General features: G+C 49.0%; 1 protein-coding gene across 1 annotated transcript in view; it reads left to right on the top strand.

Annotated features, from left to right (window-relative positions):
* The window catches only part of EPHA10 (EPH receptor A10), a 35,352-nt gene that overhangs the window by 12,561 nt on the left and 6,264 nt on the right, over nucleotides 1–16,527 (top strand). Inside the window, exons 6-8 of the mRNA XM_049875936.1 lie at nucleotides 3,612–3,745; nucleotides 8,623–8,794; nucleotides 12,340–12,448. Coding sequence (XP_049731893.1) covers nucleotides 3,612–3,745; nucleotides 8,623–8,794; nucleotides 12,340–12,448 — 415 coding nt within the window. The remainder of the gene's footprint in view (nucleotides 1–3,611; nucleotides 3,746–8,622; nucleotides 8,795–12,339; nucleotides 12,449–16,527) is intronic.

The following is a 16,527-nucleotide window of genomic DNA, read 5'->3' as shown; positions in this document are numbered from 1 at the left end:
TAAAGGTATATTCTCTGCAAATACTTTCTCCCATTTTATGCGTTTTCTTTTCACTTTCTTGATAGTGTCCTTTTGAAGCACAGAAGTTTTTAATTTTTGTAAAGTCCAGTTTATTTTTTTCTTTGGTTGCTTGTGCTTTTGGTTCCATACCCAGGAAACCATTGCCTAATCGGCAAAGATTTACACCTATGTTTTCTTCGAGAATTGTAGTTTGGATTCAAATTATTTTAGAGAATATGTTTTTGTTTCCAGGTGGCTTGGTTTTATTTTATCTTTTCATTTCTGAATTTTGCTGCCCTGTGGTTAGAGAAAGAGATCTGTGTGATTTTTACGTTTTTGTTAACTACTGAGGTTTTATTTATGGTCTAAGGTATGGTAAGCACATTTTAACTGTTCATAAACCAAAAAAAAAAAAGAAAAAGCCCACTGCTGTGAAGTTGATTCTGACTCATAGCAAACCTATATAGCTGCATTAAAACAATGTTATTATTTCTGTAGTGTAGCCGTCTGTCTATATAAATTATACTTTCTGTCTATTTGATGTTCTAAAGGCCTAGAGAGACATTTGGTTTCTTGTTCTGCTCATGGTTTTGTTTAAAATCCCTTGTATTTGCAAAGAATTTTCTTTGAAATATTTCAGTTTTGCTAATACACCTTTACTTTCTCCACAAGTCTCATCTTGTCTCTTTTTCTTCTCCACCTGCTTTCTCGTCATGGTCTTCCGTTCCTATTTTGTGTTGGCCGTGATTTCTTTCATCTTACCGAAGATGCCAGCCTCCTTACTTGTTTCTCTGACTGTCATGCTAAATCACTTTCAAAGGTCTGCTCCTCCTGAGTCTTCAGAATAACGTTCCTGTTTTCTTATCCTGAAATATTTTTTCATATGCCAGGTTTTTGGTGTTTTCTGTTTATTCTTGAACAGAAATAGCTGGTTGTTGCAAAACAAAACAACAAAAACCAAGATGTGTAAATTGCCCTTTGGATTGGTTGTGAGGTTTTTGGCAGAAAATAATAATAAATCTCAATTCAACTGACTTTAGCCAGAAGAGTTCCTTAGCTCACATAAGAAAATTAGAGGTAGAGCTTGGTTAATTTAGTCACTCAACAGTGTTCTCAAGAGCCCAGGTTCTCTCTGTCTTTCCAGTCTGCCATGAGAGAGGCTGGCACTCTTGTGGTGGCAAGGTAGCTGCAGCAGCTCCAGACATCACATCCTCACCATCCAGAGGCAGAAAAAGAATGATTTCTTCCTGCAGGTGTCTTTTTAAGAGCAAGAAACCTTTACCAGAACCCACCCTCCCTTCAGCAGACTTCTTTTGTCGGCCAGAACTGGATTATAAGCCCACCCCTAAACCAATCTGTGGCAGAAGGTAATAAGTGCACCCAAATGTCTTAGAACAATCAGAATTTACCCAAGTTTTCTGGGGGAGAGAGTAGACCCCGAATCAAACTTGGGCTCAGCAAGCAGGGAAGGGGGAAATGGCTGTTGAGGAGGTTTCCAGTGGAGTCTGTTGTACTCTTGGCCCACTTGGGGCTGAATCTACAGCTGAAGAGCAGATACTTGAGCTCAGTTTTTAGCTCTTTTCTCAGAATCTAATGTATCTCTCCTGTGCTGAAATGGAACCTTCTCCTACCTCTGTACTCTGGCCATCTGGTGCCTTTGAACAAACGAACTTCCAGAAAAATGACACTCTAAGCCTCTTCCTACCTCTGTCCCTGTCTGTATCTACAGAGACTGCATCACCTCCCAGGATGCTTCCTCACTTACCGCCCCTTTGTGCCCAGGTCTTTTCTGGGAGCTGCTGATTCCAAATGAATTTAGGCTGAGAGGCACTCCCTGGGATAGGGAAGAGCACTTTGCCTCAGAAAGCAGCTGTGCAGTAGAGTGATGGCTGTGCATTGTCCAGTTGACAAAGACCTTGCTTTTTTTCCAAGGGTCAGACAGTAGGGAAGGGATGAAGGAGCTTTCAAGTTATTTTTAGGTTGGAAGCCCATGTCACTCTGTGGGCAGCATGGCCCAGGGGTTCACTACAATTGTATTTTTAAATCTGGTTGCACTGGCTTTATCATCAGTAGAAATATGCCATTGCACCACCCCCTCATCCAGTTCTGGCAGTCAGCTGTCAGGACTAGTTTATGGTGATGTTGTGGGTTTTCAACTCTTTGTACTTTTATGTTTTCACTGAAATTTGGGAGCAATGGAGGGTGGGGGCTGCTAGAGGGATACCATTTAAAACTGGAAGTCACTCATTCATGCATTTTTTCAGAGCGAGTTATTATGCCTTGTCCACACTTCCCTGACCCACTGCCACCTGATTTCTACCTCCCTTCAATCCCCTGAGAAGCCCCTGGTGGCACAGTGGTTAAGAGCTGGGGTGCTAACCAAAAGGTCAGCAGTTCGAATCTATCAGCCGCTCCTTGAAAACCCTATGGGGCAGTTCTACTCTGTCTTATAGGTAGGTCTATGAGTCAGAATTGACTCAGTGGCAAGGGGTTTGATTTTGGTTTTCAGTCCCTTGAAGTCACATTGTTAAAGCCACTTTGAATTATCGTCTTAGTTTGTCCCTTCTCAGCATATGGCACTGCAGATACTACCTCCTCATGTTGGTAGACTTCTTTGGAGCGTTTGCTCTGTGTCAGGTATTGTGCCAAGCTCCTCATATACATTGTTTCACCAGATTCTCAAAGCAAGCTTACATCGTTACTGTTTCCATTTTACACATGAGAAAACCTAAGCTCAGCGAGGGAAATCACTTGCCCGCTGGCCAAGAGCTAATCGGAAAGAGTCAGGAGGGGGCCTTCTTAAATGTCCTCTTCCCTATGAACTTCTATGAACTCATTTGGTCCTGGTTTTCCTCCTACTTCTGTGCGTCCTCCTCTTCAGTATCCTTTGTGGGCTCCTCTTCCCTTGCTGGTCTCTTAAACGTTGGTGTTTCTTGGGGTTATTATACTTAAAAGCTTTTCCTCATTCTTCCTATGCATTCTCCCTGGGCGGTCTCATCCAGTCACTTTCTGAGAGGTCCCAAACCTCCATTTCCCTACAGACACCTTTTCTGGAACCACTTTGAGATGACTTTGAGGCATCTTCTCTTGGAAACTCCTGGACTCAGCACATCCAAAGTGAGGTCGTGACCTTTCCTCCCATTCACCTGGGGTCCCTGCCTTGGTTTAGAATAGTTAAGTAGCTGATCTTTCTGCCTCCAAATTTTCTCTGATATCTCTCATACCACAGAACGTATGGAAAGAGCCTGAGGGATTAGAACCAGTGCCATGAGGGAAGCTGGGGTGCTGGGGGTGGTCAAGCAACAGGAAGTCCAGCACTTTTCCTTCTAGAAGCCACAAAAGAAGAGAGCTGTGGGGTGAGGGAGTCTCACATTCCACTGGCCTTGAGAAGACTCTGCCTTTCAGCCCCATGGACCCCTCCCTTCAGGCTCTCAGGTCCCACCCACAGGCCCCGACCCTAGGGTGCCTCTTGCCTGGCCCACATTCCTTAAGTTCTCTCCTCTGGCTTTCCTGGCCCTGTCTCTCCTCCCTGCATGTCCTGCCTTTCCTGTTCCCCTGATCCTTCCTTACATTCTGGCCCAGGACTAGAATCCCACGTTACTTACTTTCAGCGCCCTGGGAGGAGGATGAAATACGTAGGGACCGAGTGGAGCCCCAGAGTGTGTCCCTGTCGTGGCGGGAGCCCATCCCTGCTGGAGCCCTTGGGGCCAATGGCACGGAGTATGAGATCCGATACTACGAGAAGGTGAGTCCACATCTAGGAGGGATCTCGAGTTGGTTTGCATTACCTGCTGTGATCTGCACCCTCACTGGCCAGGTTTCCTGTTTTTCACACCTTCTTCCCAGCAAAAACCCTCTGTACTTTTTTTCTGAACGTATCCACCAGCCTTCTAGGTGGCCTCCCAGGCTTGAGTGTCTGCCTTCTTCCTGTCCCCTCTGCAAAATCAACAGAACTCTCTCCTCTCCCCTCAAGTGTCCATTCATCACTTGTCGTCATCTTCACCACATTTGCCTGGTGTTTACAGCTGACCCAGACTTTGTGGGACAGAATCTTGTTCATGTGATTTGGAGAACCTTTTTTACAAAAAAAAGTACAAAAAGACCTTATTTTTTTCAAATTTTAACCAAAGCATATGACCATGTGAATACATTACTAGGGCCAGTGATGGGCTGGCAAATGTTAACAGCCAGCTCTCCAGAAAGATAGATGTATGAAATATTATAAATTATGGCAATGTAAAGAATGTGTAGGGCATAATTTACAATTAATAATAAAACATACCATACTCTTTCTTGTAAACTCCATATAGCCAATTGATTCTCCTAGAAGAGTTTTTTGTTGATTTTTGCCAGCCTCTTGTATCCATGGTCAATCTGTGTTTGTAATCCAACCATGGTTTGTTCCAATTGTTAACACTTCTCCCCAGAAATTAATTGCAGAACTGCTTAAATCTGATATGTAATCTACTATTAAACCATTTCTCACCTTAGTGCAAATTCATTAAAGTGACTCCTCTTTCAGCTTCAGCACTATATTATGTTGTTCCTCAGAGACAAGAAGGGAGAAACTTAGGTTGGAAAGGCCTTGTTCGTTTCTTTGCTGAGTCAGATAGTAGTTTTTGAATACCAGAAATCTTTCAAGAGCTGTGAGTGTGGGGGGTGAACAGGAAGGAGGAGGCAGTCCTGAGTCCTGCCAGGTGTATGACCTGGGCAACACAGAGACGGGGCCTCTGGCTGAGATGGAGAACCTGCAGGAGGAGCATCCTTGAGGGAAGATGGTGAGTTTGGTTTTGCTCATGTAATATTCGAGGGGCCCGAGGGACATCCATGTAGACTTGCAGGTCTGAAGCTCAAGGGAGAGGCCTGGGCTGGAGAGAGAGAAGGACAGAAAGAGAGTGAGTTGGTGTCTGTTGGCATAGAGATGGTAGCTGAAGCCAGGAGACTGGAGGAGATGACCTAGGAAGAACCTTAATGTTTAGGGGCCGCCAGCAGTGAAGGACATTGGAAAGAAGCTAGGAAGGCAGTAAGTGCTTCAAAAGGGCTCATTGAGCCAACTTTGGGATCAGAGCATAGATAGGTCTCCCAAGACTGAGCTGGGTGGATGCTCCTGGTTCCCTGCTCACTGCACCCTCATCTGTCATGTGGCCCTCCTTTTCCAGGCTTAGACCATCAGGTCCTTAGTTAGAAAGTGTGAATTTGCAGGAGACAAAAAGCTTCAAAAAGAGGAGCAAGTACAAAAGGGATTATATTTGAAAGACTTCAGGGAAATCTCATGGAACCCAACGACTGGATGTGTACCTGGGCTACCTAGGTCTGAAGAGATGTCAGGTGGCTTCTCATCTCTACTTCTCTCTGCACACCAGTTTCAACCTACTCTGCAGATAGGCTTGTGCATAGCACTTCACGGCTGCCCTCGTTTGGCAGCCTTGCTCTCCTCCCCCCACCCCTACCTGCATCTACCTTGCCTCATAGGTCCACCAACCATTATCTCTCTGACCTTCAGTGACTTGTTCCAGTGCCTCGAAGGGAGATTCTGATTGGCCCAGCTTTAGTCAAAGTCAGCCCCTATTTCTGAATGCCATGGGCAAAGAACTGGGGCTGCAGAGTCTGGGGGGGCTGTATTTTGGGCGCTACCCATTGGGAGGCTGTGGGTGTGTCAGGGGCTATGATAAAGGGATGCGGGCAAAGACATAACATTGGGGGCACCTCTGTTGTTGTTAGGTGCCATCAAGTTGATTCCGACTCGTAGCAACCCTATGTACAACAGGATGAAACACTACTCAGTGCTGTATCATCCTCACAGCCGTTATGCTGGAGCCCATTGTTGCAGCCACTGTCAGTCCATCTCACTGAGGGTCTTCCTCTTTTTGCTGACCCTCTTTTACCAAGCATGATGTGCTTCTTCAGGGACTGATCCCTCCTGATAACATGTCCCAAGTTTGTGAGACAAAGTCTTGCCATCCTTGCTTCTAAGGAGCATTCTGGCTGTACTCCTTCCAAGACAGATTTGTTTGTTCTTCTGGCAGTCCATGGAATATTCAGTATTCTTTGCCAACACCATAATTCAAAGGCATTAGTTCTTCTTCGGTCTTCCGTATTCATTATCCAGCTTTCATATGCATGTGGGGCAAGTGGAAAACACCATGGTTTGGGTCAGGCGCACCTTTGTCCTTAAAGTGACATCTTTACTTTTTAACACTTTAAAGAGGTCCTTTGCAGCAGATTTGCCCTGAGCAGTGAGTCATTTGGTTTTTTTTTTTAATTCTTATTGTGCTTTAAGTGAAAGTTTACAAATCAAGTCAGTCTCTCATACAAAATACTCCTAATTACTCTGATGAGACAGCCCAACTCCTTCCCTCCACTGTCTCTTTTCGTGTCCACTTGGCCAGCTTCTGACGACCTCTGCCCTCTCATCTCCCCCCCAGCTTCTGACCTCCTCTGCTCTCTCATCTCCCCTCCAGACAGGAGATGCCAACAGAGTCTCAAGTGTCTACTTGATCCAAGAAGCTCATTCTTCTTTTTCTATCCCACTGTCCAGTCCAATCCCGGTCTGAAGAGTTGGCTTTGGGAATGGTTCCTGTCCTGGGCTGCAAGAAGGTCAGGGGGCCATGACCACCGGGGTCCTCCCAGTCTCAGTCAGACCACTAAGTCTGGCCTTTTTATGAGAATTTGGGGTCTGCATCCCACTGCTCTCCTGCTCCCTCAGGGGTTCTCTGTTGTGTTCCCTGTCAGGGCAGTCATCTGTTGTAGCTGGGCACCATCTAGTTCTTCTGGTCCCAGGCTGATGTAGTCTCTGGTTCATGTGGCCCTTTCTGTCTCTTGGGCTCGTAATTACCTCGTGTCCTTGGTGTTCTTCATTCTCCTTTGCTCCAGGTGGGTTGAGACCAATTGATGCATCTTAGATGGCTGCTTGCTAGTGTTTAAGATCCCAGATACTGCTTTCTAAAGTAGGATGCAGAATGTTTTCTTAATAGATTTTATTATGCCAGTTGACTTAGATGCCCCCTGAAATCATGGTCCCCAAACGCCTGCCCCTGCTACACTGGCCTTTGAAGCATTCAGTTTATTCAGGAAACTTCTGTTCTTTTGGTTTCATCCAGTTGTGCTGACCTCCCTTGTATTGTGTGTTGTCTTTCCCTTCACCTGAAGTAGTTCTTATCTACCAACTAATTAGTGAATACCCCTCTCCCACCCACCCTCCCTCCCTCCTCTTGTAACCACAAAAGAACGTTTTCTTCTCAGTTTAAACTGTTTCTCAAGTTCTTATAATAGTGGTCTTATACAATATTTGTCCTTTTGCAACTGACTAATTTCACTCAGCATAATGCCTTCCAGGTTCCTCCATGTTATGAAATATTTCACAGATTCCTCACTGTTCCTTATCGATGCGTAGTATTCCATGGTGTGAATATACCGTAATTTATTTATCCATTCATCTGTTGATGGGCAGCTTGGTTGCTTCCATGTTTTTGCTATTGTAAACAGTGCTGCAATAAACATGGGTGTGCATATATCTGTTCATATAAAGGCTCTTATTTCTCTAGGATATATTCCGAGGCGTGGGATTGCTGGATCATATGGTAGTTCTATTTCTACCTTTTTAAGGAAGCGCCAAATAGATTTCCAAAGTGGTCGTAACTTCCATCTTCTTTTGATGCTTCCTGCATCATTCAATATTTTCCCCATAGAATCCTTCAATATTGCAACTTGAGCCTTGAATTTTTTCTTCAGTTCTTCCAGCCTGAGAAATGCTGAGCATGATCTTCCCTTTTAGTTTTCTAACTCCAGGTCTTTGCACATGTCAATATAATACTTTAGTTTGTCTTCTCGAGCCACCAGTACGTATGTGTTGGGGCTGAAATGGGAGGTAGCATGGTATAGAGCGGCAAGCGCTGACACTGCCTTGGTACGCGATGTTCAGTGAAGTCTCTTCGCCTCTCTGAACTTCATAAAAAAGGGAGAAAAATTCTGACTCTATGAGGATGTTGTGAACATTGAAGGAGGTTGGGCACAGTATCTGGCAATGAGTAGGCACTCAATCAGTGATAGCTGTTGCGGTTACCACTTTCCTACTGAGGACCATAGGCAAGCCTCTTCCCTCCTCTGAGTCCAGTCTCCATATCTGTTAGGCCAGTAATCCTCCTGTCCTTCATACCGTGCAGGACAGGTGTGGAAATCAGATGACAAGTGGTTGGAAAAGCTTTGTGAACTGGCAAGGACTGGGCAGTTGTCAGGGTCTATTTTCTCTGAGGCATCAGGCCCACTAGGGTACTGGATTGGCTCACCCCAGGACTGCCATACCCTGATGTCTACCATTCTGTTATCCCCAAGAAGAAGGATCTAGCACCTTCTCCTGAGTTTCTCCTACTGGAGGTGTGGCTGCTTTCAGCTACAAATGCCACTGAGTATGAGAGGGAGTGGGAATTCGTGGTGGAGAGAAGGGTTGGAGATCCTATGGAAGAAATCTGTGGATTTCCCCGAGACATATGGGGTCAGGTTCTTCCACCCAATCTGTGTTCACCTAAGGGTACTTCTCCAGCCACCTGCTACTTTTCCCCCACTGGTCTGTCAGGAGAGTGGTCTGGCCCTGGATCTGGGCCTCATCTCTCAATCCCTCCCCAGGGTCAGAGTGAGCGGACTTACTCCATGGTGAAGACAGGGGCACCTGCAGTGACTGTCACCAACCTGAAGCCTGCTACACGCTACGTCTTTCAGATTCGGGCGGCGTCCCTGGGGCCCTCCTGGGAGGCCCAGAGCTTCAACCCCAGCATTGAAGTGCAGACCCCAGGGGAGGGTAAGTGGTGTGTGCATATGGAGAGGGACCTGGGCAGAGAGACTTGGGGACGGGGTGGGGTGGGGAGACAGAGAGAAGAATTATCTGTGCCTAGTCCAGTTTTTTTTTTTTTTTAGTCCAGTTAAGGGAGCTGCAGAACAATTTCATTGCAATCTAATTAATTAATTAATTAGGGATGCAGTGATGCATGCCTGTTCACCGACATGAATTAGGTGGGTACCTGTCCTGGAGGAGCTTGCCGATGAGGGGCTTATGACCATCCCTGACCCATGCCTCAGCTGGCGCCTTTCTGCCTCTTTTGACCAGTCCATGTCTTGTGGAAACATCCTGTGGCCTCCCCAAGATTTCTGCTGTTCTCTCGGACGGGGTTGGTTATGGTCTAATGGACACCCCTGGCACCGATTGTGTGATTCCTGGTCTCACTCTGCTGCTTTCTCTCTGCCATGGTACTGACCCAAACACGGGAGCTGTCCCTTTCCCCACAAGGCCTTGGAGTGTGGCACAGACTTCACTGAAGGTTGGGGGACATGGCAGGTGCTGCACTGCAGCAGTAAACAAAACAAAAGGAGAATTGTACACTTTAAATGGGTGCATTGTATGGTACGTGCATTACATCTCAATGAAGCTATTATCAAAACAAAACTAAAAAGCTGATCATGAGATCTCCTGATCTGGAAACATCTCTGGCCTCCCCACAGTATTGTGCCGCCCTCCCTTCGCTTTCCTGCCCTGGTCCCTCGCCTCCTCTGCCCACCCCCAAATTCCTTTTCATGAAGGGTGCAGGGCAGTTTCGGCGTCTTTTCTGTTGTTCTTCCTGCCGCTAACCCAGCCCTCAGGGTCTCACCTCTATCTACCCTGAGCAGCTCATGGAAGCATTTTCCTGAACAAAGGCAGTTCCCCCTAAGAGGCACTCTGCCACCAGCTGTCAAGATAATAACTCTTTCCAACCTGCTACATGACTTTAATCCAAGATAGGAAGAGCTCCGAGCCCAAAGGGAAGTGAAGATAAAATGTTGAGGGAGTTTGAGTTCTGGGAAGGAAGACAGCACTTCTTGCTCGAATGCTTTTCTTGTGCCAGACCTTGGCCAGGTGCTGGAAAGAGGAGATTAGAGCCGTGTCTTGAAGGCTGGGGAACTTTTGAATATGTGAAGATGAGCAGGGAAGGCATTTTGGGTGGAAGAAGCCTTTTGAACACAGGCTCCCTTGCTGTGGCCCTGGCTATGGGTGAATGGGGCTTCCAATCTACAGAGTACTTTTTCTGGTGGGCTGTGACCCCAACTCAGGCTCATGCCTCAGCACTGTATTGGTTATCAATTGCTGCATGACAAATTGTCCCAAAGCTTAATGGCTTAAAACAACAGACATGTATTATCTTCTAGTTTGTATGGGTCAGGAATCTGAGTGTCGCTTGGTCAGTGTTGGCTCAGGGTCTCTAACAGGCTGCAATCACAGTGTCCTCTAGGGCTGCAGTATCTCAGGCTTAACTGGGGGAGGATCAACTTCCCCACTCAGGCCCTTGCTGCCTGTTTACTGGAGACATACTGTTCCTTGCCCTATGGGCCACTCCGTAGGGATACAACTTATAACATGGCAATTAGATTTTTCATGGACTGTGAGCAAGTGAGTGTGCAAGAGGGTGCCCAAGAGAGAAGCCAGTCTTTTTATAACCTAGTCTTAGAAGTAATCCCATCACTTTTGCCATGTTCTGTTCCTTACGAATCAGTCACTTAGGTCTAGCCCACACCCAAAGGGAGTGACTACCAGGAGTGGGGGTCCAGAGGGCTGCCAACCATAACTGCCTTGCTCTCCACTTCCATGTCTACATATCTGTGTCCTCATTTCAGACAGTCCTTGCAAACTCTACTCTCCTTCTGCTACTGGCTGCCCCCTGGACCCTGTTCTCTGCATCTGGAACCTTGGCTTCTGAATTCCCCTCTGTGGCCCTAGCCTCACTGGCCTCTAACTCTCCCCCTTCTGTCCCACCTCACTAGCTCTGTGACATCCTAGAAACAGTTGTCTGGGTCCTACCTCATCTTCTAGGCATCAGCCCCTCCTGGCCCCGTGTCTGTTTCGACATGGACACTGCAGGTTATCACCTCACAAATGCTCACCAGCTCTGCCAGCCTTTGTTCCCTGGAAGCCTTGCTGCACCGCCCTACAGTCCCCAGACATGGGCCACTCTCCTTCTCCTGTCCCATGCCGAGGCCGAATGGCGCCTGAAGAAGTATATTTTCCCAAGCTCAGTTCAGCATTAGGGCTGTGTAGCACTTTCCCCGTCCTCTATAGTTACCCCAAACCTTTATGTCTTCAAAGCACCTCCTCTGCATCCCCACCCTCAAGCCAGGAGAGCCCCTTGTTCCTTTTCCCCTTGGCAGGAACTTTATCCATTGTGCCCTGGCTCCCAGTTGTCTGCAGGATAAAGTTCATACTCCTTAGCCCAGCATTCAAGGTCCTCCAGGTTCTGTCTCCTTCCCCAGTTCCCCTCGTCCTCCCACCCTCCAACTGCACACCTTACCACTCTGCCTCTGTACAGCCTGTTTTCTAGCCATATGGGATGGCTTGCCATTTTTCAGACCCAGCATGTGCATTGAAGAGTCCCCAAAAACCTTTTCAATTGTCCAGGTCCAGTTCAGATGACACTTTTTTTCCGAAGCCTTCCTCATTGGCTTTAGGAAGAAATGATCATCCCTCTCTCTGCTGAGCTCTGCCCGTCTCCCTGTTTCTTTTTTCATTCTGTAGCTCAGGTTTTTGTTTCCGTCGCCGCCCCTGGTCCATGCACTCCTCCAGGGCAGGGACTCTGGCTCATTCATTGCTGTCTCCCCAGCACTAGCCCCAGCCTGGTACATAGTGGGCATCTGTGAATGTACGTTGAGTGGGTGAATGGATGGATGGTGCTGAAAGCCCAGGGTCCCCTGGGCCTCTTTCTTGGGGAAATAGTTCAGAGCAGAGACTGGAGTCAGGCAGAGGCTTTTGGAGTCAAGTTCAAATCTTGGGCTCACCATTTATTAGCTAGGTGGCCTTGGGCAAATTATGTAACTTTTCTCAACCTCAGTTTCCTCAGCTGTAAAATGGAGACAACACTACCTTATTGGATTGTCGTGATGATGAAACAAGGTCATATATTTAAGGCACACAGCACCATGCTTTGAGTGGAGCTAAGTGTGCACTGAATGTTAGCTCTTACAGTTCTTGCGGGTGAGCATTTTGAGGTGGGGGGAGCTCAGACCAGAGGCCATTCACCCTGCAGAGCCACTTCAAGTCTCTTATGGCCCTGCCGAGAGGCAAAAGGAGAGGCTGGGCCCTGCCCACCTGGACCCTTGCTCCTCTCTCAGAGCTGCGCAGCAGAGGAAGCATCCTGCTCTGGAAGAGGAAGCAGCTCTTGGGATCCAGGTGGTACTGTGGGTGGGTGGGCCAGCCTTGGTCCCTCTGCTGCTGGTAGAAAGCACCACATACAGAGGTGCCGCTGGGAACCCTGCCACGGGCTGAGGACAAGAGCGTGTGCTGGGCCTTACCCAGCCTGCCTCAGCCTCGTGGTTTTCCTCCAGCTGCCTCAGGGTCCAGGGAACAGAGCCCCGCAGTAGTCATCACCGTGGTGACCATCTCGGCCCTCCTCGTCCTGGGCTCCGTGATGAGCGTGCTGGCTATATGGAGGAGGTAGGTGGATGGTCCCAGCCTGGGTGACCCTGGGTGGGGCGTGTCTCTGTGTACATCAGCGTGTGTTCATAGGCATCTAGCTGTGTATGTGCATTTATTTGTTGCTCGTGTGTAGATTTGCACGTGCAGGCACACTGCTGTGTAGATACAAGTGTGGCTAGCCCCTCCCCCACCCACTGCTCCTGCGGCAGCCAGCCAGCGCTGCTAGCTCAGCCACTCTGGGATGAAGGGGATTTAGCTCCTTAACTCATTCATTCAATGTCAGAAGGCATCACTAAGGATGGAGTCAAGCTCCAGCTGCTCCAGTGTGATTAGGATTATCCTGAGGAGCCCGGGGGCCCCCAGCCCCTGCCCCCAAGAGATCTTGAGGCCCTTGAATACAGGCAAAGGGAAGAGAGACAGAAATTGTGTGTGTGTGTGTGTGTGTGTGTGTGTGTGTGTGTGTGTGTGTGGGAGGGGGAGGACAGGGAGGGGAATTCATAAGCCAGAAGCCCCCTGGCCCCAGCAGGAAGAAGCCTGTGGGAGAGTGCGTAGAGACAGTGGGTGGGGGGAGGAGGAAGGATGTACAGCTCAGGTCTGGCTCAGATGGGACTCCAGTCCTTTTGCTCACAGCACAAGCCTTGAGCAGCCTCGTGGCCTTATTTTGCCCCGCTGTTCAGGGCCACCTTCCACTTCATCCAGAGGTAGCCCACATGGGTCCCAACTGGAGGCTGAGGCCAGCAGACTGGGGAGGCGGGCAAGTCTGCATCAGCTGGGCTGGGGCTGGTGCGGGGGGAGCCAAGGAGAGACAGGGGCTTGCTGGGGAGCTGCAGCTCAGCACCGTGGAACTGCCTTTGAGGTGGAGGGCCACTGAGCACTCATCTGGCACTGACGGCCTGGCCCCGAGTGAGGCACTGAAAGGGACTGAGGCAGAGAGGATACTGCCCTGCTCTGGAGCCAGCCCTGCCTGGTGCAGATGAGTCAGAAAGGCAAGACGGGTGAGGAGCCCCTTCCTCATGGGGCTTCAAGGCCCATGTGCTGGACCTGTTGGAAAGGCAGGACTAGGTAGGAACCGAGAGCAGCTTGTCCTGGCTCTGAGCTCAGGGGCTCTGGGAGGCAGAGGGAAGAGAGGGGAGAGAAGTAAGAGAGGACCATCATCTCCCTATGGGTTGGTCTTCAGCTGGTTGGAGCAAAGACTGAGGACAGGAGCGGCTGCCCAGGAATGCATCGGAGGCAGGTGGGCTAGAGCCAACAGAGCAAGCCATTGGTGGGTTTCAAAACTTGTTCTAAGCTGAACTGCACGGAAATGGGGAGTCATTTGGCCTAGTGGTGATGGGTACAGGCATACTCTTCCAGTGTGCGTGTCCGTCTTGGTGGACTCTCTATGACATCTCTCACACCTGTCCCCTCCTCTCCATGTCTCTGCAGTACCTGTTCTGTGCAGGGCCTCCTCCCCTCTAGTCTCCCTCTCCAGTCCACCATGGCTCACCCCACTTCTCACTCGAGGGTGTTGTCCAGCGGAAGCTTCTCGTCTTCTCTTATCCTCTCCCTCTTTCACTCCTCCATCTATCTGCCCTTTCACCCTTCACCACTTCCCATCTCCTGGATGTCACACCCTGTCATCATCCTGCATGACTTCAGTAGCCATTGGACAACCTATCCCAGACCGTGGCCTCTTGGTTCTTTTCTTCCTCATTCCCATGGGCCTTCTCTTCTGTCCCATCTCAGCCTGACATGGACCTGCCCATCATCCCAGACTGCTCCACCTCCAAAATACCTAATCCAGCTCCTCCACCCTTGGCCTGCAAACTTGCTGCCCTTCACTTACTCCCTCAGCCACACCTGTCACCCTTACCAGTCCATTGGTCTCTCAGTTTCTCACCACCAAAGCTGCAAACCTGCCTGCCTCTCACCCACCTTCTCCCTCCCTTTGCTATAGAAGAGGTGCCCTTCCTCCAAGCCAAGTTCATTCTACTGTTGACCTGAATCCCATCCCTTCTTACCATCTCGGGAACCATTATTACTTATCATGTCACCCTCTCTCCCACATAATTATTGTTGTTGCCGTTGAGTGGATTCTGACTCCTGGTGACCCCATGTGTGCAGAGTAGAACTGTTCCACAGGGTTTTCAAGGCTGTGACCTTTCAGAAGCAGATGGCCAGGCCTGTCTCCTCTGGGCAGGTTTGAACTGCCAAACTTTTCGCTAGTAGTCTAGCACTTCACCATTTTGCCACCCAAGCACTCCATCTGTCAGACATAATAACTAACGTTTTTTGAGTAATTACTAAGCTTTTTTCAACAGTGCTGTTAGGCGAGGTTATCTTTTTTTTTTTTTAATTTATTGTGCTTTAAGTGAAAGTTTACAAATCAAGTCAGTCTGTCATACGAAAACTTATACACCTTGCTACGTACTCCTAGCTGCTTTCCCCCTAATGTGACAGCACACTTCTCCTCTCCACCCTGTATTCCCTGTGCCCATTCATCCAGCTCCTGTCCTCCTCTGCCTTCTCATCTCGCCTCCAGACAAGAGTCGCCCACATAGTCTCATGTGTCTCATTGAGCCAAGAAGCTCACTCCTCACCAGTATCATTTTCTGTCTTATAGTCCAGTCCAATCCTTGTCTGAAGAGTTGGCTTCAGGAATGGTTCCAGTCTTGGGCTAACAGAAGGTCAGGGGACCATGACTTCTGGGGTCCCTCCAGTTTCAGTCAGACCATTATAGGTGGGGTTATCTTTATCCGCATTTTATTAAAGGAAAAACTGAGCCATCCCAGTCCCACAGCTACTGAGCGGAGGAACTAGGATTCCCGAGCCCATGCTGTTAACCACCTTGCCACGGCCGCCTTTCTGCTGCTTCCTGTCGGTATCTGAATGTGATCTAGTCTCTCTCAGCCCTTTCATATTCTCTCTTGCCTACTTCACCTTCTCTTTCCTTTTTCCTGTGACCTGGCCACCCCCGATTTCCCTTCTGCTCCCCTGACAGTTATTTCTTAGTCCTCTTCATGGCTTCCTTCTCCTCTACTCAGCCTCTAAATATTGGGGTTCCTGAGACTTGTTCCTAGTGTCCCTCCTCAGGCTCCGTCTTCTCCCTGGGCAATGCTCATGGCTCCCAAAGTGTATCTTCAGAGCAGACCTCTCTTCCCAGCTCCGGACACACACACATCTAACTCCCTACTCATTAACCACCCCGACTTGTCCCATGGGGCAGTGGTGGTTCAGTGGTAGAATTCCCACCTTCCGTGCTGGAGACCTGGGCTTGATTCTCAGCCAGCGCACCTCATGCGCAGCCACCGCCCGTCTGTCAGTGGAGGCTTGTGTGTTACTGTGATGCTGAACAGGTTTCAGCAGAACCTCCAGACTAAGAGATTAGGAAGAAAGGCCTGGTGATCTACGTCCAAAAATCAGCCGGTGAAAATCCTATGGATCACAGTGGTCCGATCTGCAAAGATCCTGGGGATGGCACAGGACCAGGGCAGCATCTCATTCCGGTGTGCGTGTGGTCGCCACGTCGGGGGCCAACTCGACAGCAGCTAATGATGACACTTATTGCACAGGCCCTGCAAACTCAAATGTGTAAATGTGAACCTGTGATCTCCCTCCTAGCCTACTTCTCCCCATCTTGGTAAAAGGCACCTCCATAAACTCTGCTGGGCAAGCCTACGAGTCATTCCTAACTCCCCCTCTCCTTTCTGCATGCCAGCAGTCTCCCAGACCTGTGGCTCTTGTCCCCAAATCTCTCCATGGACACGGTTACACCCAGAGCTTGCGCCACCACCGTCTCCTGCCGGACAACAGCGGCAGCCTGCACTCAGCAGCCAGGATGATCTCTCTAAAATGCAAATGGGATCTCAGCACTCCCCTGCTTGAAGCCCCCCAGGGACTCTTCTCTGCTTCCCGAATAAAGCTATGGTCTTTATCTGGGCCAGCAAAGCCCTACCTCAGGGGGTTCCAAATGCCAGTCTGTGGCTTTATTGACTCTGGCGCAGCCCTTTGGCTCCTGGCTGCCTCCGTCCCAGAAGCCTTCTTTGATCACCAGGACCAGGCCATGGCCATCTTGTTTCCGTAGTACCTTGCCCTGCTCCTCGGTGCTTTGGTCTGTG

This window comes from Elephas maximus, chromosome 3 (assembly GCF_024166365.1).
Source record: "Elephas maximus indicus isolate mEleMax1 chromosome 3, mEleMax1 primary haplotype, whole genome shotgun sequence".
NCBI classification, from domain to species: Eukaryota; Metazoa; Chordata; class Mammalia; order Proboscidea; family Elephantidae; genus Elephas; species Elephas maximus.
This window is presented reverse-complemented; position numbering and strand designations above follow the sequence as displayed.